Genomic DNA, 27,881 nt, shown 5'->3' with positions numbered 1-27,881 from the left:
GATCTGCGCCTCGACACAATACTTTCTCTGAGCTCAACAGACAATTCCTTCAACTTCATGGCTTGGTTTTTGCTCTGACATGCACTGTCAACAGTGGGACCTTATATAGACAGGTGTGTGCCTTTCCAAATCATGTCCAATCAACTGGATTGACCACAGGTGGACTCCAATCAAGCTGTAGAAACATCAAAGATGATGAATGGAAACAGGATGCACCTGAGCTCAATTTCAAGTCTAATTGCAAAGGGTCTGAATACTTATGTAAATAAGGTATTTCTGTTTTTCTAAAATTCAAAAAACCTGTATTTGCTTTGTCATTATGGGGTATTGTGTGTAGATTTATATATCTTATTTAATCAATTTCAGAAGGCTGTAATGTGAAACATGTTTGGAAAAAGGGGTCTGAATACTTTCCGAATGCACTGCATGCCACTACACCAAATATTCTTATGAATAAAAATATACTGAACAAAAATATCAATGCAACATGTAAAGTGTTGGTCCCATGTTTCATACGCTGAAATAAAAGATCCCAGAAATGTTCCATATGCACAAAGTGAGCATTGCTCCTTTTCAGAAAAAAAGATCTATCCCACCTGACAGGTGTGGCATATCAAGAAGCTGATTAAACAGCATGATCATTACACAGGTGCACCTTGTGCTGGGGACAATAAAAGGCCACTCTAAAATGTGCAGTTGTGTCACAACACAATGCCACAGATGTTTCACGTTGAGGGAGTGTGCAATTGGCATGCTGACTGCAGGAATGTCCACCAGAGCTGTTGCCAGAGAATATGTTAATTTATTTACCATAAGCTATCTTCCAACGTTGCTTTAGAGAATTTGGCAGTACATCCAACCAGCCACAGAACCGCAGACCACGTGTAAAAACACCAGCCCAGGACCACATCTGGCTTCTTCACCTTCGCCAGATGTCTGAGACCAGCCACCCGGACAGCTGATGAAACTGTGGGTTTGCACAACCAAAGACTTTCTGCACTAACTGTCAGAAACCATCTCAGGGAAGCTCATATGCATGCTCGTTATCCTGACCAGGGTCTTGACCTGACTATAGTTTGGCTTCATAACTGACTTCAGTGGGCAAATGCTCACCTTCAATGGTCACTTGCACGCTGGAGAAGTGTGATCTTCACAGATGAATCCCTGTTTCAACTGTACTGTGCAGATAGCAGACAGTGTGTGCGGCGAGCTGTTTGCTGATGTCAATGTTGTGAACAGAGTGCCCCATGGTGTCAGTGGGGTAGTGGTATCAGCAGGCATGAGCTACAGACAACACACACAATGACTTTTTATCAATGGCATTTTAATGCAAAAGAGATACTGTGACGAGATCCTGAAGCACATTGTTGTGCCATTCATCTTCTGCCATCACATTTCAGCATGATAGTGCATGGCCCAATGTCCCAAGTATCTGCACGCAATTCCTGGAAGCTGAAAATGTCCCAGTTGTTCCATGGCCTGTGTACTCACCCGACAGTTCCCGCCAATTTCCAGCAACTTCACACAGGTATTGAAGAGGAGTGGGACAACATTCCACAATCAACAGCCTGATCAACTCTATGCAAAAGAAAACGTGTCAAGCTGCATGAGGCAAATGGTGGTCACACCAGCTACTGACTGGTTTTCTGATCCACAACCCCTACCTTAAGGTATCTGTGACCAACAGATGCATATCTGTTTTCCCAGTCATGTGAAATCCGTAGATTAGGGCCTAATGAATTTATTTCAATTGACAGTAACATCTTTGAAATTCTTTGCATGTTGCGTTTATATTTTTGTTCAGTGTATAAAATAATTGTTTGTCTTGAATTGGTGTCTACACTGCCTGAACCAGATTTGGCTATTACACAACCTGCTTTCTCAATTTACCAAATATGGTTATCTGCTAGTACACATTTGTTCAGTATCGTTATAAACCAATCTAATTGTTTTTTTAAAAGCACAGATCTCTGTTGCAACAGTAATGTTTTTGGAGCGCCTGAGCTACGTTCAAAGCATTCCAGAACAGGTTCCAGGAGCGGGTGTCATTGTCACCACAACATTGAACATGTTTAGTATGCTTGTTTCATCAATACTATGACCACACTGATTTGATACCTTACACAAATGTTAGCGGTTTCAACTTTAAAAAAGATGAGCTACCCAGCTGCCATAAAATTGTAAGTTGAAAGAACTTGCATTACAACATAAGTATTTGACCTAGATTTCTATTCGGGGTTGATAACTTAATCTAGGCTTTGTTATACTTTGGCGTTACCCTGCTGCTTTAAAAATAAGTCAATTGAGGAAATTAAGTTGTCTAAAAACTAGATTAAAAAAGTGCTAAGTTTTATCAAGTTTACGTCAGTGGGATACACTTATGGGGTTCATAAACATAGAAATGGAGAATTGAACAAGGAGAGTGACAGATCTGGGCCCGGTTTCCCAAAAGCATCGTAAGGCTAAGTTCATCATTAGAACCTTCTTAAGAGCATTGTTAAATCTCCGAGCCGTTTCCCAAAAGCATCGTTACTAAAGTTGCACTTGAAAACGGTCGTTATTTTAACGACTGCCTCAGACAGCTAAGTGCGTCATTAGATGTTTTTTCCCCCCTTAACCGTGTCACTTTATACACATCCACTACACACAGAATCAAGCTGTTCATCTGCCTCTGTGACCACCAATAACTTCGGAACGGAGTTACCTGCAAATTATCAAGCGAAAGTTAAGATGCTTCAAATTAAAACCGAGATGACTGCATTAAAAAGTATACAAAACATTTTGAACAGTCGCTCTTTCCTTGACAGACTGACCAGGTTGAAAGCTGTGATCCCTTATTGAGGTCACTCGTAAAATCCACTTCAGTGTAGATGAAGGGGAGGAGACAGATTAAAAGGAGGATTTTTAAATTTGAGACATGGACAAGACAAAATATTTATGCCTTTGAACAGGATATGGTAGGTGCCAGACGCACCGGTTTGTGTCAAGAACTGCAACGCTGCTGGGTTTTTCACTCAAGTTTCCCATGTATCAGTAACGGTCTATCACACAAAGGCCATCCAGCCAACATGACAACTGTGGGAACCATTGGAGGCTTTTGAGGGCAAAAGGGGGTGGTGCAACCCAATATTAGGAAGATATTGAAATCAAATTCCATGTTCAGTCAATTGTTTTATTTGGTAGGCTACGCTGTGCAAATATTTTTTTTATATTGTGTAACGGGCGCAATAAGGTGCCAAATCAATGCAATTTAGTGCATCATTATAGGGCAAGTAATAGAATAAGCTAACTCAATTAATTTCAGTCATAAGGTGATCTGTCTAGGAGCTGATCAGTCAGTGTTGTAGAATAATTATGTTAAAAGGTTCAGATTTGAATGTAGAAATCTGATCAGAGCAGCAGCTCAGTCTTTCTTTCGAACCCCGAGTATCGACACATGCGCACTTACGGAACACACTTTTTGCGTGGTGTTTTGGGAAACGCATGTTACATCTTCGGCGGTTGTAGGAACAATGGATATAGATATATATATAAATATCCATTGTTCCTACAACCGCAGAAGATGTAACATGCGATATATATAGATATATATAAGATCCTCGTAAGCCTACGTTGTATCGCCATCAGGATACCGGGCCCCGCATGTTATCACTAACTAATATCAATATAAATATGACTATTGTCTAGGTTGACAGAACAAGAAATGGAGAGCCTGAAGAAAGAGTCAACGAGACATGTTTATTATTTAAACTATCACTTAAATAAAAAAAGTGCATAGAAAATAAACATGATTAGAAACTTTTCTTTTTACAGTTATGTACAATTGTGTTTCCTAATTATACATTCAACCTTAAGTAGTTTGTGGTTTACTCATGTGGTTCAACTTTCCTTCATTTCTGTGACACATGAGAGAACACTGATGTACAACTAACAGGGAAAAAAAATATCATTATTCTCATGAGGAAGTGTTAATAAGACAAAGGTATATTCAAGGCATAGGAAGAGAGCCGTTTAACCATTTCCAAGTCCTACCGCCAACTCCCCTTGATGCCACTTCTCATCTCAGGCTGATAAGTTCTATACACAAGGAACAAGTATAAAATGACAAATACAGTTCAGTATTTTTACCCCCCCCCACAACTTCTTTCACGCAGGTTCCAGCAACTACCTTGACCTGTAAATAAATTCATGGACGTTCCAATACACTAAATAAATAAAACGTATTTTCATCATCACTTTCTATAAAATGGTACATAAGTACAACCAAAGCTTCCAAAGAGGGGTGGTGAGGGAGACATGGAAGAAGGGTAAAATAACATTTGGGTGGGATTTGTTTTTTCCTGGTCTCCACAAACTCAATCATACCACAATCAAGTAGGTAGTCTAAAATCCCTGTAAAAAAAAATGTACAAAAGAATAAAAACATTCACTACAACAATCAAAACACAAAATAAAATGGCTGACCTCAAGAAGTTCAGAACCACTTTATGCATCATTACATAAATACTGTTTATTTTTGAGAAGAAAAAAAGAAAAACTGCAAAGCTACTGCCAAAAGGAACATACACAGGCGCAGGACACCTGGTACTGGATATCAATATACGAAACCGTACATTAGTTATTCTAAACTGATACTGTAACACAAAACCATTAGAGTACATTGAACACTGCTATTAACCATTATAAACCTGCTGTTTGCTACTGTAACTAAGTTTGTCCATTCTGTATATTGTATAGATACTGAAGTACGTGTTAATATTTTGATATAGATCTATCATAATTACAAGTGAAGGACAAGGGCCACTGGTGTGGCGTGGTATTATGAAGTCCAAGAAAAACAACAAGAGTCTTGCCATTTAAAATCCCTTGACTAATGGGTTGTTGTAAAAACATCGGACACGTCACTGCTGTGGATCTGTAGGAGTCAGAAGCCTTTGGGATTAAGTAAAAGGATTACCAAAGCCATCTGAGTTCATTCAGTGTGACCTTTCAATGTTAATTTAGAATGCTGTCCCTCAAATAATTTCCCCCTCTGAAATGAAACAAACTGTCCTGTGAGATCATCTTTCAGTCCGGTCTGTGTTAAAACAAAACAAAAATTATAACTAAAGAAAACAAGTGGTTGATATCAGAAATCACCACAATTACGTTTTTTTTTGTATATACAATCATTAAAGACACGGCAGCAGAATTCAGCATGACCCTGTGCCTCACTCTAAGGCTAGCCAGGATAGGAGGACAGCGAGAGCTGAACCAAAACTGCATACCTGAATTAGCTGGCAAAACCCAGGCTGCAAGGAGGTGGAGGAGAGTGTTGGCCTCCAGAGTGGTCCCTGCACTCTGAACGTCCCTAACACACTTTGGGGGAAGGTCGAGCAGAAGTGCACTTTGCTGGGGGGCCACAATTCCTAAGGGAGCTTAAACAGGATCTGTGCTTGTGGTTTTTACACATAGGAACCCATTGGGTTTACAAGGAGTAGAAAGTTGTTGTTTCCCCATGTTAAGTCAGTGCCTCTGTCACAGTTGAAGTGCAATGTGTTGGCAAAGTTATTGTTTCACTTCACAGCCCGGGCAGGGTAGGCGAGATTCTGCGACGGCCTTACAAGATAAAGTCAACAGAGTACGAGGAAAAATGGATTACAAACCAAAAACATAACAAATAAAGTTACTGGCCCACTATAGAACAACTCGAGCCAGAGTTGCACAAAGCAGCAATTTGGTGAGCTTTGTTCGAGGTATGCAAGGAAATACACGCCTGTCAACCTAGCCACTTTTTGTACACCGATGTCCCACCAAAACTGGGACTACTACTGTCAATTTATGAGTCAGAGTTCTCTAAACAATGCATGCTCAGTTACAACAAAGGCAAAGCGAGAGATCAAGCGAGCGGACGAACTCCTACATAGGTTGCATTGTGGTCAACGGTAAAGCTTAGCCTCTAACCTTTCCTAACTTAATCAGCTTCTACCCAGCTTCTAAAAAGCTTTCCATGTGTAGCCAGTCTCATGTAAATGCCATAAAACATTGACAGAAAGACATGGAGGTACAATGTGGCTACAGGCGTTAACTGTGTTTTATGTCCTTTACAGTTAACAGATTTTGGAGCGCGTTTGATCCTGAAAGGGAGACGTTGAAATTTGTGGAGAAATTGATTCATTTTTTTAAAGCTGAAAGTGAACGAATTACGCAGAGCGAGCAGCCCAAAGTCTGAATGGACTGGCTGGAGCCTCCACGTAGTGTGGAATTAAGGCTGGGAAACGGAGTTCAGACAGCTATTATAATAAACCAGCACTCAAATGGACTCCCTCAAGTGCATATAATAATGCAATGCTGCTAACAGGCAGTCATTAGAAATGTCCTTGATTAACAGATTGGCAAATAGAGCTACTGGTGGACTGGGCTCAGCAGGGAGCGACAGCTTCAGTCTTTGGAATCCAAAAATAAACATTCAGGACACAAAATAAAATTAAAACGGCAACGAAAAAAAACAGCTTGGAAAAAAGGCAGCTCAACAAAAATAGAGCACAAGCGTTAGTGTTTGAAAAACCTCTATTTCCTACAAAAAAATGGCAATAAAATAAATACGATTTCTTAAAAATATAAATACAATTTCATAACATTAAGCGCTATTCACTATTGAGTGCTTTTTAGTCGTTTGTATAGAAAAATATACATATTATTTACATTCTCAAAGCAAGCGTGATATTTTTCTGGCCATAAAAAAAAAAGGGGACAGAAGAGACAAGACTTCAAACAAATAAAAATACAATTCCTTTTCATGAAATAGGCCATAATAACAAACATTTCGATCTTAAAGTGGGATTAAAGGGAAATCAGATTCGGGGGGGGGGGGGGGGGGGGGGGGGGGGGGGGTGACATTTGGTTCTCATTGCTGTAATTCCGGACTCTGTCCTAACCTAATTTCAAAAGACAATGTGTGCATACCTGCGATACAAATCGACGGCTCTGCCTTTATCATTTTCCTATACAAAACCAATAACATTTACTAAAGCAAAAAAAAAAACGAAATATAAGTTCACCCCTCAGCTGTCAGTCCACCAGAATCTCAGCGTAGCTTGCTAGTCACGGTCACGACTTTATCCAATTACCACTGACCGACTTCGACAACGTCTCTACAAGTACACTCGCGGTTATCATTAATTAACAATAACAACATAACACTTGAAAATAAATAACCTACAGGCTTCTTTCTAATCGCTTTGACTACAGCGCCCTCTAGTGTTTCTCTTCCTAACACATCTTGCGACTTGTTGCTCTGGACGGGCATAGGAACTATTTACAGTGGCTGAACACAGTGAAGCAGCCCCAAGCAATTCTTTATGATACTCGCGAGATACTCAGAAGGCTGCACAGGATGCACATTCGAACAGGCAGATGTGTACAAACAGATGAGGCCAAGAGAAAAGCGTTGTCTGATCAGTTATAATACGTCCTGGTTCTTTTTCTAAAATGCAGAGAAAATTCCCTTCCACAAATTGCACTTTGGTGTTTAAAATGGAACGAACAAGGTGGCAATTATTGTCGTGTGAAACATAATCAATGGATTCTATGCTCACACAGAATTGAGATATAATCTAGAAAATAATGTGAGGTAATGTTAAAATTCAGAATGAAAGGTCAATTTGTTTATCATTCAGAGACAGAAAACATCGCTAACCTCAGTTACCATTTCCTTGGACTTCCCAGAGTCTGAAACCATCCGATCCAGAAGTAAAACCAAAGGAGGCACAACAATAAGGTTGTTCTCTTTCAAAAATGTCCCATCCCAAAACAGAGACCTGCTCGTATCAAACTTAACCGGGTCCTTAGCACACCTTTCTTCCCAAACCTTACAGCAAAAAGGGAGCGCAGTACTGGAAGCATCATTCTGCACTAAGACCTGGCAGTGCATGGATGGCTTCGTGCTCGTCGAGGGCACCGCTATGGCAGAGTGGGAGAAAGACCGCTAACACCACTCCCATCAGAGTGGGGGGCTAGTTGAGGAACTTCCGGCACTTCTTGGTTCCGCAGTTGCATGGAAGCTTATTGCCCGGCTCCTCGATGGGAAACTTGTAGTCGTAGGTGAGCTCCTCGCCGCGGTAGATTTTGCGTGTTGCGAAGATGACAATGTGCTTCTGCCCGTCCACATTGATGACGCGCGAGTAGCAATTGGGCTCGCACGAGTGGTTGATGAAGCGGGCAGCGTTGCCGTGCACGGTGGCGTCCACCACTTCATAGTCGTCGATGCGGAACATGTAACAGCCAACACCCTGTAGAGGAAGGGACAGGAAGAGAAAAGGGTGAGAAGCTATTGGCCGAGGATTGCAGTCAACAAAACCCATTATCAAATGACTGAAGGGTGGTGTTGACACCTTTATGTAGAACAAACATGCCTCTGACAAGTAGAATAAGGACCCACACAAAATCTAGTCAAGACATTTCTATGTGCAACATTTGCCTATTGACCGTGGCCCTGTAAAGACTCAAAGTGTATGAGCAGAGAACGGTGTTCTCACCTTGCCGTCGTAGTATTTCTCCCGTTTGTCGGTGAGGACAGAGCGGATGACTGTGCCCGAGTACTCGATCACCATCTCCCCCACGTCGATGCTCCTCTTGCAGAACAGACCTCGGCCGTGTATGGCTGACCTGTGAGGGGAGGACACAGGGGCTCGGTGACCGCTGGTTCACCAAAGGGTTTCACCTTCTAACCCCACTCTCTGGAACAAGCTATAGCAAAGCTACAGTAGTAGTTCATTTTCTTGTTAAAACCATTCCACTGAATTTGGGATTCGTGCTCCTGAGTGGCGCAGCGGTCTGTGGCACTACATCTCAATGCAAGAGGCGTCACACCACAGTCCCTGGTTCGATTTCAGGCTGCATCACATTCGGCCGTGATTGGGAGTACGGCGCATAATTGACCCAGCGGCATCCGGGTTTGTCCATCATTGTAAATAAGAATTTGTTCTTTACAGACTTGCCTAGTTAAAAATGTAACCCCCCCCCCCCCCCCCCCCCTTAAACGTTACGTAGCCAGCGTTTTCCTAACCTGTAGACCCCCACCGCCTCCTTGGACGTTCTCTTCAGGTGTCGGAACCTCATGGGCATGGGGAGGTCCATGCTGGTGGCCCGGCTGAAAAACAACAGTAGCACAGTGTGTTAAGAGTTCCAATGAAGGAAGGATGGTCTACTAACAGCGTGAAGCTCCGACCGGTGGATACGGGGATGTTGATCAGAAAACCCAGAGGAAAGACAAGTCCACTGTAATGAGGAGATGGAGGATAGAGAGATGGTCCTCCTGATTTACAGAAGTTAAAAATAAACAGGAATTGTGTAGCAGGGCAGAGTGACTCACCGAGCAGACTTGAGCTGCACCTCCTCATCCTCCTCGTGGGGGTTGTACTCGGGAGGCTGGCGGTGCTTGGAGGCCAGGAAGTTGAACATGTCAAACACAGACCTCCTGTGGCGAGGAACAACAGACGGAGCAGACAGGTCAGATGACGCAGGCAAATACAACTCAATGATGCAGACTCTCTAAACCCTAGGAAGGACCTCTCCCAAATAGTGAGTTGAGATTTGGTAACGGGTATACAGTTACAAGCTCCAAAACATCAGTTAAGAGAGCCAGTGTACAACCGGCTCACAAGATTTGCGTTGCTGAAGTAGAATGCATAGATCACGTATAGACCTGGATTTCTTCAACAATCAAAGGAAAGCTAAGAGGCAGAGGCCCAGTTCAAAAACTGTAGAAATGCATCCTTCCTGAAGTAATCATTAGACATGATTCATCAGGTGAACGTAAGGTCTCCGCCACATGTTATTCACCTGTTCAGTCATGTGATTACTTTAAGGACGGGATGAAGGAAGGATGCACATGGAGGCTGGTCCAGGCAGCCTCGTTATAATAAAGATAAAGAGTAACTGTACATTTGTCTGGATACCAATCCAACACCTTGTACTTTTTAAGCATTGGAAGAGGGCTGTGTGTGACTTAGCCATCCCATCTTCTGGGAGTGTCCGTACCTGTGGTTGAGCTCGGCGCGGGCCGAGCCATGGGGGTTGATCGGGGGGTCGTCAGCCTCCTCGGGCTTGTGGAAGCGAAAGTGGTAGTTGCGACAGTGCCTGGAACCATACAGCTGCTCCAGCAGGAACATCACAGCGTCGTGGAGGACCCCCAGCATCCGCAGACCGTTCACTCCTGAGAGAGCACCACCAAAAAGAAAGAAAATAGATCAGATTGAGAGAAAGATTTTTAAAAAGGAAGGAGTGGAGGAATAAAGGAAAAAAAAAAGAGTTAGTGATGAGTCACCATTTCATTCCTCAAAAGTTGTTGAACCTGCATAAACAAAATACAATCTGATCAAAAAAAGCACTTTACCTTCAAAGGAGAGCTCTTTGAGTCTGGCGTTGGAGCGGGCCTCCTGGACTTTATCTGTCAGGGACTTCCAGGCTTCTGTGGGACGGAGGGAGAAGACAACACATGTCAGCTTAGTGTCTCATCTCTGTGTAAGTATTAAAAATACACAGTTTACTTCAGCTGTATGAGGATTTTGAAATAAGATATCTTTCCTGTTACACATTCACTTCAATAACTTCAGCGCCATTTTCTGCCATCGAGTGTCATAACTATGCTACATGGAAACAGAACAAGAAGATTAGAACTGCGTGGACCTTCGATACTCTCGCAGCGGATCTGGAAGCCGTCATCGCTGCAGATCTCAAAGATGAGTCCCTTCTTGGGCTTGCTGTCCATAGAAGAGGCCCTGCAGCTACCCTCCTGGTCAGGGCTGGCCACCAGTAGAGAACCAGCAGTGGTCTCGCTTTTCTCCTCAGGGAACTCACTGGTTAAAGCAGGAGGTTCAGCAGCCTTGGCAGAATAAACACTGCAAATAAAATACATTTTGAAATTAATCTCATTATCCATTGACATATTAATAGTACGGAATGGAAGGGGTGACAAGCTTGCGTTACTCACTTTTTGCTGGTGCCCCTCTCTCTGGGCTTGACTGTGTCCATGGGCTCGGGAGAGACTGTCTCTCTAGACCTGCAGTGGTAGAGGGAATTCAAATATGGATAAGCAGCAGGTGGCAACTGTAGTATGTTAAAGTATAGTCCTAGTTAATTATTTCATGAGTTATCGGTTATGTGAGAATATTACCCAGGAACGGAGGTGGCCCGGTCTCCCTGCATCTCCCGAGGAGGCTCTGCCAGCCAGCCCTTGTGTTTCTTCCCGCTGGCCTTGTCTGGACTCTGCCTCGTCCGCTTGGCTTTCTGCTTGCCTTTCCCCGAGCACGTGGATGCCGTTACGGCAGCGCTACACTTCAGCTCTTGTTTCTGCTCTGAGGAGGACCTGGATTTAGGCATGGTGTGTGAGCTTTGAGAGCTGGAACTCTGGGAGAGCACGCCGACCAGGTGTCCCTTGTCGGAATCCTGTTGGACCGGGCTGGGGGCCAGAGCCACAGGTTGTCCACTGGCATTTGGTGGGTGCTGCTGCCGCTGGAAGGCTCCGCTCTCCGGGTCCATCTGCTGTCTGACAGACATGCTGATGGTCTGATGAGAGGGAAGCACGCAGATGCTGCTGGCAATGGAGGTCTGGGCGGGGCTGCACAGCTGGGACATCAGAGGAGCTCCAGACTGGAGCAGGTTGTGTGGTCTGGCTTTGAAGAGGAGGCTGCTGATGGGTCCTGTGATTTCGGTGGAGCTGAGCACCGGGGTGCTGAGAGAGACAGAGCCTGGCGTGATGAGGCCTCCGTGTCCGCTGGGCTGAGCCATGGACACCATGTTCAGCACTGCTGACTGGTTGGGGTTGAGCCCTGAGACGGTGCAGGGAAGCAGGTGGGTGGAGGCGGCGTGGCCCAGGATGCCAGGCTGCCCACTGGGAAGAGGCATCCTCTGCTGGATGGGCTCAAAGTACATGACTCCTGATTTGGGTCTCTTGATAATGTTGGGGACTTTGCGGTGAGAAGTGGTGGCGGCCGTGGTCAGGGTGCCCAGCTCGGACTGGGCCATCTGTGGCGAGGACAGGTTGATCAGAGTCATGTTGGGTCTCACTTCAGACGGGCCCAGGGTGGGCTGGCTCCTAGAGCGGGCCAGTTTTTTGGTCTTCCGTGGCTGGAGACGGGAGATGGGTCGCTTCTTGCCGTGTCCAGATGCGGGCACAGCCGAGGACGTGGAGATGGAGGCACTGGACACAATGGTCACGTTGGGGGCCAGGTCATGCCTCCGTCCGGCCTCGGTCACCAGAATCTGGGGCTCGTGGGAGGGCAACCCAATCAGGAGGCCGGAGGTGGTGCTGGGAATGCCAGGCTGGAAGCCCGTCTGGGTGGTGCCGGTGAAAGTATGGATCTGAGGGTGATGGGGCATGGTGCCCAACACTTTACCCCCAGCAGGAAAGATCGGCTGGGAGGTGGTTATCCCGGTGGTGAGCCCTGTGGTTAGAGTCATGGTATCCATCACTCCTGTTGCGCTGGACGATGGGGTGATCTGGATCTTCTGAGTGACACCATTGGGGAGCGTCTGTAGGACGTAGAGGGGCTGCAGATGCTGGTTGACCACAATTAGTTTTTCCGGGCCTGGTTTTAAATGGGAGGTGGTCTGGACGGCCACATGGGAAGGTCCGGGGCTGACTGAAGATGGAGCAGGGATGTACTTCTGTCCCTGGAGAGGCAAGGTGGGTGAGCTGGGTAGGACTGGGGTCCCAGAACTCCTGGTAAGATCCTGGCTACCTGCTTCTACAACTTCGCCCAGGGAGGGACTGGTGATGTGCTCAAACTGCACCGGGGTCATGTGACCTTCTCGTACCTGAGATTCTCGGCTACCTCCACTTCCTTCCTGCTGGCTCTCAGGGGACACGCCAGCCCCTCCTTTCTGCTGCTTGTCCTCACCTCCTTTCTCAGTGATTGTCTCGTCCGAGGCTGCCAGGGACAGCATGGTGCACTCTGAGCCCTCTGAGATGATGCCACCGTGGTTCTGGTTGTTGACCGTGGGGCTGCGAGTGGTCAGGACAGAGAGGTCAGAAGGCAGCTCCAGAGGTAGACCATACGGCTCTTCCACCGAGATGGATGTGTTCACCCTGCTCTCCACGGGCTCAGTGCTGGCCAGCGGCTGGGGGAAGTCCTCAAAGAGGATGTCTTTGCGGCGGTTGACGCCCACCCCGTAGCCCCCGTCCAGGGAAAGGAGCTCAGAGGAGGCGGCCTCAGGCTGCTGCCCCAGGGCCTGCATGGAGGGCGTGTTGAGGACAAACTCCATGATGTCCGAAGGCAGGATATTGCCGCAGTCGTCGCTGTTGTTGTTGTCCGAGTCAGACTTAAGGTCAGTGTTAAGTGAGAGCTGGGCCTCCAGGGGGTCCTGTCCCTGTGATGACTTCACCCCGCCCAGAGGGAGGGAGTTGTCCTTCTGGCTCTTCCTCCCTTCTCGGGTGTTGTTGCTGCTGCTACCGCTGCTCCCACCCCCTCCACTGCCATTGTCTGCCTCCTTCCCGCAGTCATGCTCCAGCTTCTCCATGTGCCTCTCTCTGCCCTTCCTCTTACCCGTGCTCTTGTGGGAAGAAGTCGCCGCGGTGGCCGTGGTGGTGGTGTTTGTGTTGGCGTCGCTCTCTGAGCTGTCGTCAACGCCGTCCAGCTGGCCGATCTGCTGGTGGCCCAGGAGGCTCTGGGTGGGAACACCCTCATCCACAGCGGCAACAACCCTCTCCTCCTCCTTCAGGAAGCTCTGCAACTGAGAGCCCCTCCCCAGGCACTGGCCCATCCCCTCGATTGAGGGCATCACGGGGCCGGGGTTGATGATGGTGCGGGTGAAGTTGTAATAGTACGGATCCTTGTTGGAACACTGGTTGAATCGCCCTTCCTCTTCTTCTCCGCTGTCCCCCGAAGAGGAGGTACTCCTATCGTCCGCACCGTCCACCTGGCCTTCGGCCGAGCGCCTGCTGCCTCCGGCCTTCCTCTTCCCGGGCCCATCCCCGCTGCTGCTGTAGAAGGGGATATCCTGCTCTCCATAGGAGCGCACTCCGTAGAAAGGCGTCAGGCCGAAGAACATGTTGGAGCGGGCTCTGGCGCTGCGCCTCGGGTAACGCCGCTTGGACGAACCCGAGCAGTCGCTGTCATCTTCGTGATGTTTATCCCCGTCACCACCTTCCTCCTCCAGCAGGGCATGGTCGTCCCGGTCCCTGGTCCCCTCGTCCTCGGTGCAGTGAGCTAGGAGGCGCTTCTCCACGCAGTCCTCAGGGTGCAGTGGCGGGCTGTTCGACTCTGAGCGTGTCGGCGGTGAGAAGAGCATGGAGCAGGAAGACTTACGGTGGGGGGGTCCCTCCTGGCCCGTGGGACAGATGGAAGCGGTGATGCAGGAGTCAGAGGAAGAACTTACGGTGTTGGTCCCGTTAGGGTCGGTCTTCAGCGGCGTCAGGGACGCCTTGACTATAGCCCGCTTCTTGTCTCTAGCAGCAGCGATGTCGTTGGCTGTTAGTCTTGCTTGAACCTGCGAAGCCCTCATGCTTCTCTCTGAGGCTAACCTGGGCTGCTTTATGGCCTCTAGGCTGGCGCGGTTCTTCTCAGGGCTCGATAACCTCTCCCTGCTCTTTGCAGATCGCCCTCTTCCTTGATTCTCCAGCTTTTCCACCTCCTGCTTGCCAGTGGCTCTGGTGTTGTTGCCGAGGGTCGCAGCCTTGCTGTTGCTGTTCTGAGAAGTTGGGGTTGGAGCGTTAGTGGTTCCACCAGTCTCTTTAGCATTGTTGAGGTTCTTGTTGCTGTTCTGAGGAGTCTTCTCCCGCTCTTTAGATGCCTCTCTGCTGTCAATGTTTTGGACTTTGGAGTGCTTGTCTTTGGTAGTGGGGGCCGCATGGCTGGAGGGGACAGCCGGGGTGGCTTGGGAGCTCCGTTTGACGGCGTCCTCCTCGGCCATAGCCTCTGAAGACCACAGGGGCTTCATGGCAGCGGCAGGGGCTTTTCCCGAAAGATAATCCTGGGACTTCTTCCCGACGCTTTTGTGGAACGGAGGCTGGGGAGACCCCAATTTTCCAGCATCTTTAGAAGCTGGCGCCAAGGTAACACCTCCCTCCTTGGCCAGGTTACTACTACCACCACCACCACCACCACCTTTGTCCTTGGACAGGGTCGTGGTGGCGCGGTGGCGGGAGAGGAGCGTGAAGCCAGCCGACAGGTCTGGGTCCTTCCCGTCCTGCTTCCCCTTCTCTGCTTGGGAGTTGCTGCTGCTCGCCCTTTGGTGCCCTGTCAGGACACCTGTACCTGGTGGTGGGGAGGCCTGGCTCGCTCCTGTCATCTCTGGGGCCATTGGGGAAAGTTTAGGGTTCTCACACATCGCCTGCTTGCCAGGCACGCTTTCTTTCCCACCGTCTGTCTTCATCTCAGAGATGCTGTGGCGGCGTCTGCTGTGTTGACCTCCAGGGCTGAGTGAACTAGTGTCGTGGCCCTGCGTTCGGACGCCACTGGCAGGTGGCTTCCCCTTCTCCCTCAGACCCAGGTCTCTGGAGGAGGAGAGGGGAATGGGTGGGGCGGAAGAGAAGAGCCGGGCCAATTGGTTCATAGCGGCCTGTGAAGAGGAGACTACCTTCTGTCTGGGCTGGGGGGAGAGGGAGGAGGTGCTGTGGCGACGGGAGCCGATGCTCCTCAGGCTGGAACTCAGAAGGGGGTCCCCCACCGTCACAATCTCATGGGCAGACTGGGAGGTACCATCTGCAAAACAACATGGACACAAACATTTGACCATACTGCATGTCTCCATGTGTGAATGGTAGTTTACAATGACAGTTTGAGGCAAATTGGGGTAAAGAGTTTGAAGATACCTGGGGATGGAAGTGGTCTGGAGCCAGGGGATCGCTGGCATGGGGGGTAGCTGGGGTGCCTGTTCCGTTTGTAAACTTTAGGAGGATTTGGGCTGGAGGGCAGCAGGGACAGGCGGTCAGAGGGCTTCAAGGAGTCAAACGGCTCAGGCACTGGAGAGGGGACTTTCTCTGTCAATGAAAAGTTGAATGCAACAAATTCTTCAGAATACTGCATTGTTGAGGAAGAGCTTCCAAGTAAGCATTTATACCTGCTGTACCCGTAACAAATAAAATGTAATCAATGCATTTACATGCCGGCTACATACTAGACCAAATGTAGTGCAGTTTAAATTTGAATAATTAATAATGCAGTGATTCTGCATTCTGGCTCACACCTGAGATGGGAGTTAAAGGGCTGTGGGAGATGGTGCGGTTCTCCTCTGGAAGAGCACTCTTCAGGTCAGGCTCCACCACAGTGGGACGACACACCAGGATCCTGCAAGTGTAGACACAGCGCTTCCGGGCATCTAGAGTGCTCCAGTACACCCTGGAACACCTGCGGTGACAGAAACAAACCAATGAAAATCAGTCATGCATTGACTCCTTCACATAAGCCGTGCGCACTGTGTGGTACTTACTGGTAGCCGACGGGGAAGAGTTTGCGCTCGCAATCCGAGAGCTCAGTCAGCATTCCAAGGCAATCGATTGTCATGGAGCCTGCAATGGAAGAAAGGAAGAGTTAAAAACCCTTAATTCAAGGAGGCTATTCAGAAACATGCTTGTTGGGCCAGCTAGTGTCTCAAAAAACTCCACGGAGACTCCTGGTCATTTCACTACTAGCAGCTGATTTACCAAATTCAAGGGCTTGATGATCAGTTGAACATTTGAATCCGGTGTGCTGCCTAGCTCTGGAATAGATCAAATATGATCAGATAACGTTGTGGGGGGGGGGGGTGCGTTTGGGACTCGACCATAGAGATCTCTATACATGGCTGTGAGGGGTTTATATGAACATACACACACACCTATCATCATGTGGATGTTCTCCGGCTGAATGCCGGTCAGGAACTTCCGCCGCAAGCTGATCCCCTCCAGGTCTACCAGAATCCTCCGCGTGACCTCGAAGCCAGACTCGGACACCACCTGGGCAAGGAAGTCATGCATTTCAAACAAAGTGCCCACAAGAACACCCTTCTCCTCACTGTGACCTAATTTTGGCCCAAGCAGGAATATGGTTTCTATAGATAATGGTTGGGCTAAATGCATGCATGTTGTTTTTACCTTTTACGAGTAAGCCAGAGCATAAAATTTAAAAAAGACAAACTACCCATTTTTATTATATCTGTAAAGTTTTCGTATCTTATGTTCTAGATGTTTGTTTGTGTGTGATGCTGCAGGTGGGTAAGGGAGGTGGGCTGGAGAAGATAAGGGAGGAGTTCAGCTTTGCATCTCACCTCTCCTTTGATGAGGTCCCGGTGGCGCTGGCAGTAGACCTTCTTGTCCTCCAGGAAGACACAGTGGCGCTGCCGGGCACACATGAAGTGGTAGTTTCTAGTGCAGGAGGTCAGGCAGCAGCCCACTGTTGCGCCGGGACGCTGGCAGTTCTCGCAGCGCTGCCGAGAGGAAAACAAACATCACAAGACAGATAAACAACAGCGACAAGGTCATTTTAGTAATAATAAATATACCATCAGTCTATTTTTTAGCAAGAGGGCATGCATAATAGAATGTGATGCATTAGGATCCCCATTAGTGACAGCTAGTCTTACTGGGTTCCGACATAACGAAGACAGAGACAAAATACTTCACAATTTACATACATTTAAAATCATTAACATGTAGTGTGTGTGCGCGCGCATCTATCAGTTCCACATACAAGTCAGAACATACAGATAACAAGTAGGCCACATGGGGGAGAGGCGTTGTGCCGGGAGGTGTTGCTTTATTTGTTTTTTGAAACCAGGTTTGCTGTTCACTTGCACTATATAAGATGGTACATTTCCTTGAATTTGTTCTGGACCTGGGGACTGTGAAAAGACCCCTGGTGGACTACACAATTTCAAACAATGTTTCTTATATAAAAATAAAAAAAACAAGTAAAGCAGTCAGTCTTTCCTCAACTCTAAGCCAAGAAACTGGCTTGCATAGAAGACACGTGTAAGTGCAGATGTACAAGTACAATAGCAACATATTTTCAAGGGAAACATACACCACATGACCAAAAGTATGTAGATACCCATTTGTCGAACATCTCACTTTAAAATCATGGGCATTAATATAGAGTTGGTCCCCTCTTTGCGGCTTTAACAGCAAACACTCTTCTGAGAAGGCTTTCCAATAGATGTTGGAACGCTGCTGAGGGCACTTGCTTCCATTCAGCCACAAGAGCATTAGTGACGTCGGGTGATTAGACCTGGCTCGCAGTCAGCGTTCCAATTCATCCCAAAGGTGTTAGATGAGGTTCAGGTCAGGGCTTTGTGCAGGCCAGTCAAGTTCTTCCACAACACTCTCGACAACCATATCTGTATAGACCTTGTTTTGTGCATAGAGGCATCGTCATGCTTTAACAGTGAAGGGCTTTCCCCAAACTGTTGCCACAAAGTTGGTAGCACAGAATATTCTACAATGTCATTGTATGCTGTAGCATTAAGATTTCCCTTCACCGGAACTAAAGGGCCTAGCCCAAACCATGAAAAACAGGCCCAGACCCTTAATCCTCCTCTTCTAAACTATACAGTATACAGGTAGTGTTTGTCTATGGAGATTGCATGGCTGCATGCTCGATTTTATACACCAGTCAGCAACGGTGTGGCTGAAATTGACGAATCCACTCATTTGAATACGTTTCCACAGCCTAAATTAATATACACTATATATAAAAAATGTATCCATGCTTTTGTCACTTCTAGGTTAGACTACTGCAATGCTCTACTTTCCGGCTACCCGGATAAAGCACTAAATAAACTTCAGTTAGTGCTAAATACGGCTGCTAGAATCCCGACTAGAACCAAAAAATGTGATCATATTACTCCAGTGCTACAATCCCTACACTGGCTTCCTGTCAAGGCAATGGCTGATTTCAAGGTTTTACTGCTAACCTACAAAGCATTACATGGGCTTGCTCCTACCCATCTCTCTGATTTGGTCCTGCCGTACATACCTACATGTACGCTACGGTCACAAGACGCAGGCCTCCTAATTGTCCCTAGAATTTCTAAGCAAACAGCTGGAGGCAGGGCTTTCTCCTATAGAGCTCCATTTTTATGGAACGGTCTGCCTACCCATGTAAGAGACGCAAACTCGGTCTCAACCTTTAAGTCTTTACTGAAGACTCATCTCTTCAGTGGGTCATATGATTGAGTGTAGTCTGGCCCAGGAGTGGGAAGGTGAACGGAAAGGCTCTGGAGCAACGAACCGCCCTTGCTGTCTCTGCCTGGCCGGTTCCCCTCTTTCCACTGGGATTCTCTGCCTCTAACCCTATTACAGGGGCTGAGTCACTGGCTTTACTGGGGCTCTTTCATACCGTCCCTAGGAGGGGTGCGTCACTTGAGTGGGTTGAGTCACTGATGTGATCTTCCTGTCTGGTTTGGCACCCCCCCCCCCTTGGTTTGTGCCGTGGCGGAGATCTTTGTGGGCTATACTCGACTTTGTCTCAGGATGGTAAGTTGGTGGTTGAAGGTATCCCTCTAGTGGTGTGGGGGCTGTGCTTTGGCAAAGTGGGTGGGGTTATATCCTTCCTGTTTAGCCCTGTCTGGGGGTGTCCTCGGATGGGGCCACAGTGTCTCCTGACCCCTCCTGTCTCAGCCTCCAGTATTTATGCTGCAGTAGTTTGTGTCGGGGGGCTAGGGTCAGTTTGTTATATCTGGAGTACTTCTCCTGTCCTATTCGGTGTCCTGTGTGAATTTAAGTGTGCTCTCTCTAATTCGCTCTTTCTTTCCCTCTCTCTTGGAGGACCTGAGCCCTAGGACCATGCCTCAGGACCACCTGACATGATGACTCCTTGATGTCCCCAGTCCACCTGGCCGTGCTGCTGATCCAGTTTCAACTGTTCTGCCTTATTATTATTTGACCATGCTGGTCATTTATGAACATTTGAACATCTTGGCCATGTTCTATTATAATCTCCATCCGGCACAGCCAGAAGAGGACTGGCCACCCCACATAGCCTGGTTCTTCTCTAGGTTTCTTCCTAGGTTTTGGCCTTTCTAGAGAGTTTTTCCTAGCCACCGTGCTTCTACACCGGCATTGCTTGCTGTTTGGGGTTTTAGGCTGGGTTTCTGTACAGCACTTTGAGATATCAGCTGATGTACGAAGGGCTATATAAATAAATTTGATTTGATATACAAAAGAATATACATCTAGTATGAATATGTATATGGGATCATAAGTCTTACCAACTGTTTCCCTCGGATTACGGCCATGTGTACGTTTTTCAGAGACCCATCGTCATCCTCAAACACCTCGGCTGACCACAGGGCACAGTTCACATGGGTCCACTCGTTCTGCCCGATGTACAGCAGCCTGCCGCCCTCCTGCAACCAGACACACAGCAGACGCACAAAGTACTTAGAAAACACTAAGATATATTTCAGTAACAGGGAATAAGACCAAGAGCTGTACCACAACTAATAGCGACTGTTTAGCACAACTTTTACTTACGTTGATGTGATCATCTCCGTACTTGAGACACAGCACACACTGGCGGTTGTCACTGACGCCAGGGGGTGGGAGCAGCTCAGGACTGTCTTCACGGCTCAGGTCTGAGAGAGATACAAGAATGTCACAAACACAGCGTCATTTCCTGCAACTGAAATGTTATCAGAAAGTGTATCAATTGCATACTTAGTGTAGGAGTGTATCCAAAATGGCACCATATGAATAGTGCACTACTATGGTCCCGGGGCGTGGCCCTTGGTGTTGCCCTTTACTTGTGTTGAGTAGACTCACCGTGGAGCATAGGGAGAGGTGGAGGAAGTAGAGGTCTGAGCGGAGGGGGGGAGGTGGGAGAGTCTGGCTCTACGTGGGTCTTGGAGCAAGGGGCCGGGATGATCTTCTTCCTGAGGGGCTGCTCGGCACGGGCGATCTCCTCGCGCTCCTGCCACTGGGCATAGTTGTGGTCCAGAGAGGGGGGCAGCACGGCATTGGGGAGGAGGCCACTGCTGCAAGACAAGTATAGACTCAGACCCTGTTTGAATTCATCCTTCCTGCCGTGTTAACATTGGGGAAAGCAGGTTTTCTACTGCATTGATTTCACCAATTATGTCAATTTAGATCAGTGAACACAGTACTTCACAGTAAGAATATTTGAACAGGGTCTAACACATTGAGTGCAATAATTGCACAGGTCACACACACACAACCTGTTTTACCCCAAGTAACTCTACCCCAAAGCAGTGAATTCGGTCGATATTCAAGAGCATAAACGATCCAAAATGTAAACCCATTTCCAAACCGCACCGTTTATCATCTACTGAACGACTGACTACTTGAGTTAACTTTAAAATGAGCCAAAACACACAAAAAAAGTCCAGGTAGCACATAACAGCCCATCAGATATTTATGTAGTAGGTTCCGTTTAACTAATATACATGGACTCTAATTGAACAACTACTTGTTAGTTTACAACCGTACAATTTATGCTCCCCACATATAAAAACCACAAGACTGTCAGAAAGGTCTGAACCCAAGATGGTAATTCTGATGACTCACATGGTGAGCTTACTGTAGTCTATTGTACCACGTTAACCGGATGCACACAAGATGAACTTCATGTTTTAGTGTGAAAAACAGCCGTGAGGATTTTTCTACAATATTCAAAACAGACAATTACAATCAAAGAATAAAAATGTTTTAAAAAATAATCACATTTTATTAATTACATATGGAAAAACGTATTTGAGTCAGGCCAGCAGCAGATGAAACAGAAAGTGAATTGTCACATGGCCAAAGCATTGCATTCCGGTTTAGCCCACCATCCGCACACAAACACACACACAGTTTCGGGCCCAATACAGAAACTACTCGTTTCCTATAGGCTTGTACCATCTATATTATGACAGCACCAGCAGTTAGCTACCAACAGCTGGCAGACGTGTTAAATTGGTTATTTTAGTGTTAAGTGATATTTCGATGGAAGACACGAGCAAAATGCGGTAGCTTTACAGCTAGCATAGAGGTTGTAAACTAGCTCTTTCACTTACCCGGTGAAACCTTAAACAATTCTGTCTCTGCTGGCTGTTTGTAACACTTTATAAACCACGTTGGTAGCGACAGCATCCACTTTGAAAAAGCAATGTTTCGATGAAGCCCCCCCTTCCAAGCCATGGAGGTTCTCAATGATGAAATGTGCCCCGCAGATTGACGAGTAGACGCCCAATTAGCCCGCCTCATTCTTACAAATGTATACCACTTTTTAAGTGTCTCATTTGTGTGGCCATAGAGGCAGATACTCACATTTGCTTAGCAAGTGTTGCTACACCCTGCTACCACACAAAGCTTGGCCATCTTGAATACAAAAGCAATTGCTAGCTAAGCCCTATACTACTAGGCAACTTTTTTTTAAACCCACGAGTATATGAAGGGTAAGCATGGATTTGTATTTCCTCACTGTGTAACGCTGACCGCGGTACGTTGTGTGAATATTTCTGAAGTTGAAGCAGATTTGGAAAAAAACAAACCCAACTTTTAGAACAATATAATATTATTGTATTATAGAAAATAAAAAAATATTTAAGAGCTTTCCATTTGGGAATGTTTTCCAAGTTACTATATGCGTTTCTGGCATTGAGAAAGACGCTACATGCCCTTAAATATTTCAATTAACAATTGGCGGTTGAACAGAGGGACTAAAATGGCACGTCGAAAGTGTGTTCAAAGCTCATATATCAAAAGGGACACGGGGTGGCCCCTTTCTCACAATGGAAATGGGAGCATGCACAATGCATGAGCTATGGAAAGATGATATCCAGGCACTGGGGAGCAAGAGGAGAGGAGAACATAGATGGACTGGGCTCCTCAGGTCAGTCAGTGTCATTTGTTTGCACAGATGCTCCCGTGCCTTGTATAGGCCCCTATGTATCAGAGTACTTGAAAAGTTCACTTAAAATGGGATTAAAACCTTATGGTATGGGGCAAATAAGAAGCCATCTCTTGATTCATCAAATCTACTGTTACACATGGAGTTAGTCAATATGAATCATCAATGCGACAGGCAGCATGTGTACCGATCTATTGGTCTTGTGTAATCTCATTGATATGATGCTGTTCACACTCACTTGGTGGAGAATTTGTGCGTTTCCCAGAATCGGGACTTCTTGACTTTGAACCAAGGGAACACGCGCTCCATTTGCTGCAACAGAGACAGGGGGAAAATAGATGTTAAAGGCCCAGTGCAGTCAAACAGATTATTCTGTTTTATACACATTTCCACACTATGACGTTGGAATAATACCGTGAAAGTTAAGCTAATGTCCTTTTAGTGTAAGTGCTATTTGAAAAGACACCTTAAATGTAAGCCTGTTTTGGTGGGATGAGAGTTTTGGCCTTCCATGGTGATGTCACCATGCAGTAAATGAGTTAGACCAATAAGAAAGAGTTCCAAACCTCTGCCAATAACAGCTCATTTTCAGTTTCCCCTTCCCCACTCAATATGTTTATAACCATCATGCAAATATTGTGTAATGTCAGTGCATCCATAGCAATGTCTATTAACTGGAGAATTACATCTCACCTGCCGTTGGGCTGAAATAGACTGAGGACTCTGGCTTTAACAGCTATAGCTGCATCCCAAATTGCACCTTAAACAGAGCCGTATGGCTCCTGGTCAAAAGTATAACCCTACTATTTGGGAAGCAGCCTGTGTCTACCAGTGGATTCAATCAGGGTGAATACTACTACTACTGAAGTTGAGCAAGTTCTCCATAGCCTACAGGAATTAGCCTATCCTCACCCGGATAAAGAAGGACTTGACCATGCTATTGGCTTTCCTGTTCTCTGGCTGCCCGCCGTCTGAGTTGATGGCCGTCTGGATGATCTTCACTATGTCGTCACTGAACTCAAGCTGAAATAGAGAAAACACCACACCGAGTGACACACTGCCTTCTATCTCATACCCCCCCCCCCCCTCTCTGAGAGTGAACTGCATTTGAACTGAGCGAAGAGAGTTCCCCAGGGCTGAGCAACCATGCCCCTACTCGGGTGTCTGGATGATGTGGCTGTGTATTCATACACACATAGCTAGTGTTATCACGCAATGCTGGGCGGATGCTGGTGGGATGAAATAATTGAAATGGACTGAGACGACACAGTCTGAAAATATCAAAGCTTTCGCAGCGGGAAGTTGATTGAATGTGTTTCGGAGGCGTGAGGTTGTGAGTGTACACGAGTGGGACGTGATTTTTAGACTCACCACAGACTTGTAGCGCCCCGCGTCCAACTTCTTCTCCACCGACTCCAGGTCGAGGGGGGAGTCATTGGGGGGCGCGACCTCAGTCAGGACCGGGGGGTCTGGCCCCTCGGGGGAGCGTCGGGTGGGTAAACTCTCCGTCTCAGGGTTCAACTCGGGCGGCTTCATCACAGCCTAACGAGAGGGGGGGGGGGGGGGGGGGGGTTTACATCTGTTCATGTGCTCTCACCTTACACTTCACAGACAAACAAAAAGGTATAATCTGTAGGGCCAGGTGTTTTTCATGTGACCAAAAATAACAAACTCTAGGCACTAGTTATAGCTGACATTCCAGGGCCAAGAGGTTTTCCTGACCCTGTCAAATGAGCAAGAAAAACTTGGCCAGGTTCTACCAAACAGCCAGAGCTTTAAGTCTTTCCCAACTTGGTCAGGTTCTACCAAACAGCCAGAGCTTTAAGTCTTTCCCAACTTGGTCAGGTTCTACCAAACAGCCAGAGCTTTAAGTCTTTCCCAACTTGGTCAGGTTCTACCAAACAGCCAGAGCTTTAAGTCTTTCCCAACTTGGTCAGGTTCTACCAAACAGCCAGAGCTTTAAGTCTTTCCCAACTTGGTCAGGTTCTACCAAACAGCCAGAGCTTTAAGTCTTTCCCAACTTGGCCAGGTTCTACCAAACAGCCAGAGCTTTAAGTCTTTCCCAACTTGGCCAGGTTCTACCAAACAGCCAGAGCTTTAAGTCTTTCCCAACTTGGTCAGGTTCTACCAAACAGCCAGAGCTTTAAGTCTTTCCCAACTTGGCCAGGTTCTACCAAACAGCCAGAGCTTTAAGTCTTTCCCAACTTGGCCAGGTTCTACCAAACAGCCAGAGCTTTAAGTCTTTCCCAACTTGGTCAGGTTCTACCAAACAGCCAGAGCTTTAAGTCTTTCCCAACTTGGCCAGGTTCTACCAAACAGCCAGAGCTTTAAGTCTTTCCCAACTTGGTCAGGAAAAACCCCTGACCCTAAACATGCAACACAATATCCCCTTCTCACAGATATCCCTTCTCCTCACCTGTCTGTAGCGGAGCAGGTGTGTGGAGGTGCGGGAATTGAGCAGCGCGGTGAGGACCCGGCGCACCAAGCCCTGCAGCTCCTTCTCCAAGGCCGTCCTCCACTCGGCCGGCTGACGCTTCGTACAGCTGGTGCAGGTGTAGGCCACGTTCTCTGGCAGATTGGACAGCAACTCGTACATCTCGTCTAGTAGTGGGAGACAAGGCAGTAGAAGGGGAGGTTGACTTTTTACACTCATTTATCGGTTGGTTATCCGTCAATTCACCGTATCAAAAGTGTTGATTTAATCCATGCGAAGTAAATGACTATGGAAAGACATTTTACAAGTGTTTTTGGGTATATCAACAGAAGTTGAAATTGATAAACACATTTAAGTAGTGAACATACAGCAGCCAAAAGAAAGAATGGTGCAGAGTTCAAATCTGTATCGCTTCATAACAGGAGAGGTGTTGAGAAACAGACAAGACTGAAAGAGGACATTGTTTCCAGTGAGTCGAGTTGTGAAACGAGAGCGCCCGCTAACCTGTGAGGTTCTCACACTTGGAGTGGACCCAGTGGTCGCATCTCCCACACTGCATCATCTTGCTGTCGTAGTCATCGTCGTCATAGCACTTATCGCAAAGGGGGCAGAAGTTACCTGGAAAACACAAGTCATTGTGTCATAGAAAGCTACTACACACACTCTTCCCCCCCAAAACCTAACTCTTTTCATAGTACTGAGACAGATGCCAGTCGTGTTCATTAGGGACCAAACAAAACTAGACTGACTGAACGGGCTACCTGGACTTTGCCAACAAGAAACATGTGTGCTCTTAACTTATTATTTTTTTTTATATAAAATCTTAATTTATAGTCCTGCTTGTGAGTTACCTTTAGCAAAGAGTTTGGCACAGTCATGACATCGGGAGAAGTCCTGTGACCACTGGGCGTCCCAGGCCTTCCCAGGTTTTGTGGCTCCACAACTCTTACAGCGCACACACTTGGTGCAGATCTAGGACACAACAAGGGCACAGAGGAGACAATTCATGACAAATGAATATGGTTAAACAAAAGGCAGTCGATATGAAATAAACGTTAAATGTCTCCAGGGTGCAGTTACTGTCTAAACCTTACCCTAAAAACATATCAAATTTTCATCCCTACACCTAGCCTTAACGTTTGAGTCTACACGAACAAAAAAAATACATTTTAGTGCTTGGATGAGGAAGGATGACTTGATGCATACCCAGACCCTTTTCTTCTTGGTGGGTCTGGTGGGATGGTTGGGTCCCAGGCACTCAGGGTGGTAGCTGTTTCGGCACTTCTCACACTCCAGAAGTTGCTGCTTGGGGAAGAAGAGGTGGTGACAAGCAAGTTAGCAACCTAATTACCCTGGCCTAAAATGTAAATCTCTACCTCTTGGTGGAAGACATTGAATAGAGCCAGACAAAACAGGGATAGTGATAAACCAAATAACGTATTCTCAAACCCCTAATAGCCGTTGTTACTCAGAATCAAATCGTTCGAAAGGGAGAGCCTTACTTTAGTCTTCTGGTGCTGGAGGCCACAGGTATGGCAGAAGCGACAGCGGCGACAACACCAGTTCTCCCACTGCTCCTCCAGAGGGCGCTCAGTCTCCCCCAAGCAGAAGAGATGGAAGGGCTCACAGCACACCTGGCAGAAGACAAACTGGAGGAGGATAAGAGGGAGGTCAGTGCAGCACAGTCAGTACGGTTGAAATTAATAAAATGGGTACTAAAGTAGGATGTGGTTATAAAACAGGTATTGGACATACCGACAGTATGGGGGGGCTGCAGGGGTGCGTGCTACACCACCGGTTATAACTATAAATTAACTATCTAAGATGTGCCAAATAAATTATATCCAGCTCAGGGCTCTAGCTATGCATTTAGTTTGCTAACTTGCTAGTTAAGTGACTAGATCAAGCTTCTTGGTTACAGCAGAGACAATCATTCCACTCCTAGATTAAGATCCATGTTGCTTAAATTGCTTTGGTAATACAGTATACCCCGGTATACCGTCCAACCGTAGTCTTTGATATGTCATATGTTGAATGCTTGAAGTGGGCCCGCTGGTGCTGTCCGGTACAACCCCATGATAGACCAGCGGCATGTCCAGGGGGGTGTTCCACCATGTTGTTAGACGAGTAGCTCACTTTATTCAATTCTTATTTTTAAATACAAAGAAGTGCTCCTTTTCCCTCATTTTGAGAGCAAGGCCAGCCTGTTCTCACCTTTGTTGTTATGTGTGAGTGAGAGGGTGTGCACAGGAGTAGAGAGAAAGAGGCTCCCGTGACTCACCTCGACATTGCCACTGCTGGCACAGAGGAAGCAGACGACCCGTGGAGTGATTGGCATGGAGGTGAGGAGGCTGAGGCCGCCCGTGGCCCACACGTTTTCCACATCATGGTCCTTCTTAAAATCTACTCTGATTCTGTGCACTCCGTCGCTGGGCACTTTCTGCTTGGCGGTGCCCCCAGTCGAGGGAGTGCTCAGCAAGTTTAAAGTACTGCTCTCAGGTTTGGTGGCTAACGGCTTCTGCTGCTAGGGAGAGGGAAGTGGATGAGAGAGGGGTCAGGGATGAAGGCCAAGGGAGCATGCATGGGACTTATGGAATATAAATTGTATCTCATTTTATTGTCCATCCAAAGATATCCAT

At 46.9% G+C, this 27,881-nt stretch overlaps 1 protein-coding gene across 4 annotated transcripts in view; it reads right to left on the bottom strand.

Annotated features, from left to right (window-relative positions):
• Nucleotides 1-3,719: 3,719 nt before the first annotated feature.
• LOC109908869 (histone-lysine N-methyltransferase 2A) overlaps nt 3,720-27,881 on the bottom strand; it is a 44,026-nt gene continuing 19,864 nt past the window's right edge. The window contains exons 9-34 of one of the 4 annotated variants that reach the window (XM_031796129.1): nt 27,524-27,766; nt 26,745-26,891; nt 26,449-26,547; nt 26,094-26,214; nt 25,747-25,860; nt 25,225-25,409; nt 24,180-24,350; nt 23,721-23,831; nt 23,047-23,120; nt 20,720-20,931; nt 20,432-20,532; nt 20,167-20,304; nt 17,227-17,385; nt 16,798-16,915; nt 16,411-16,489; nt 16,168-16,328; nt 15,794-15,961; nt 11,156-15,683; nt 10,973-11,041; nt 10,669-10,880; nt 10,376-10,450; nt 10,021-10,195; nt 9,353-9,457; nt 9,047-9,130; nt 8,517-8,646; nt 3,720-8,270 (exon numbers count right to left, since the gene is read on the bottom strand). In XM_031796129.1, the coding sequence (XP_031651989.1) occupies nt 7,995-8,270; nt 8,517-8,646; nt 9,047-9,130; nt 9,353-9,457; nt 10,021-10,195; nt 10,376-10,450; nt 10,669-10,880; nt 10,973-11,041; nt 11,156-15,683; nt 15,794-15,961; nt 16,168-16,328; nt 16,411-16,489; nt 16,798-16,915; nt 17,227-17,385; nt 20,167-20,304; nt 20,432-20,532; nt 20,720-20,931; nt 23,047-23,120; nt 23,721-23,831; nt 24,180-24,350; nt 25,225-25,409; nt 25,747-25,860; nt 26,094-26,214; nt 26,449-26,547; nt 26,745-26,891; nt 27,524-27,766 (8,055 nt within the window). In that variant the 3' untranslated portion in view covers nt 3,720-7,994. The remainder of the gene's footprint in view (nt 8,271-8,516; nt 8,647-9,046; nt 9,131-9,352; nt 9,458-10,020; nt 10,196-10,375; nt 10,451-10,668; nt 10,881-10,972; nt 11,042-11,155; nt 15,684-15,793; nt 15,962-16,167; nt 16,329-16,410; nt 16,490-16,797; nt 16,916-17,226; nt 17,386-20,166; nt 20,305-20,431; nt 20,533-20,719; nt 20,932-23,046; nt 23,121-23,720; nt 23,832-24,179; nt 24,351-25,224; nt 25,410-25,746; nt 25,861-26,093; nt 26,215-26,448; nt 26,548-26,744; nt 26,892-27,523; nt 27,767-27,881) is intronic. The other 3 variants (XM_031796131.1, XM_031796130.1, XM_020507620.2) reach the window with 3 other exon arrangements.

This window comes from Oncorhynchus kisutch, linkage group LG18, assembly GCF_002021735.2.
Source record: "Oncorhynchus kisutch isolate 150728-3 linkage group LG18, Okis_V2, whole genome shotgun sequence".
NCBI lineage: Eukaryota > Metazoa > Chordata > Actinopteri > Salmoniformes > Salmonidae > Oncorhynchus > Oncorhynchus kisutch.
This window is presented reverse-complemented; position numbering and strand designations above follow the sequence as displayed.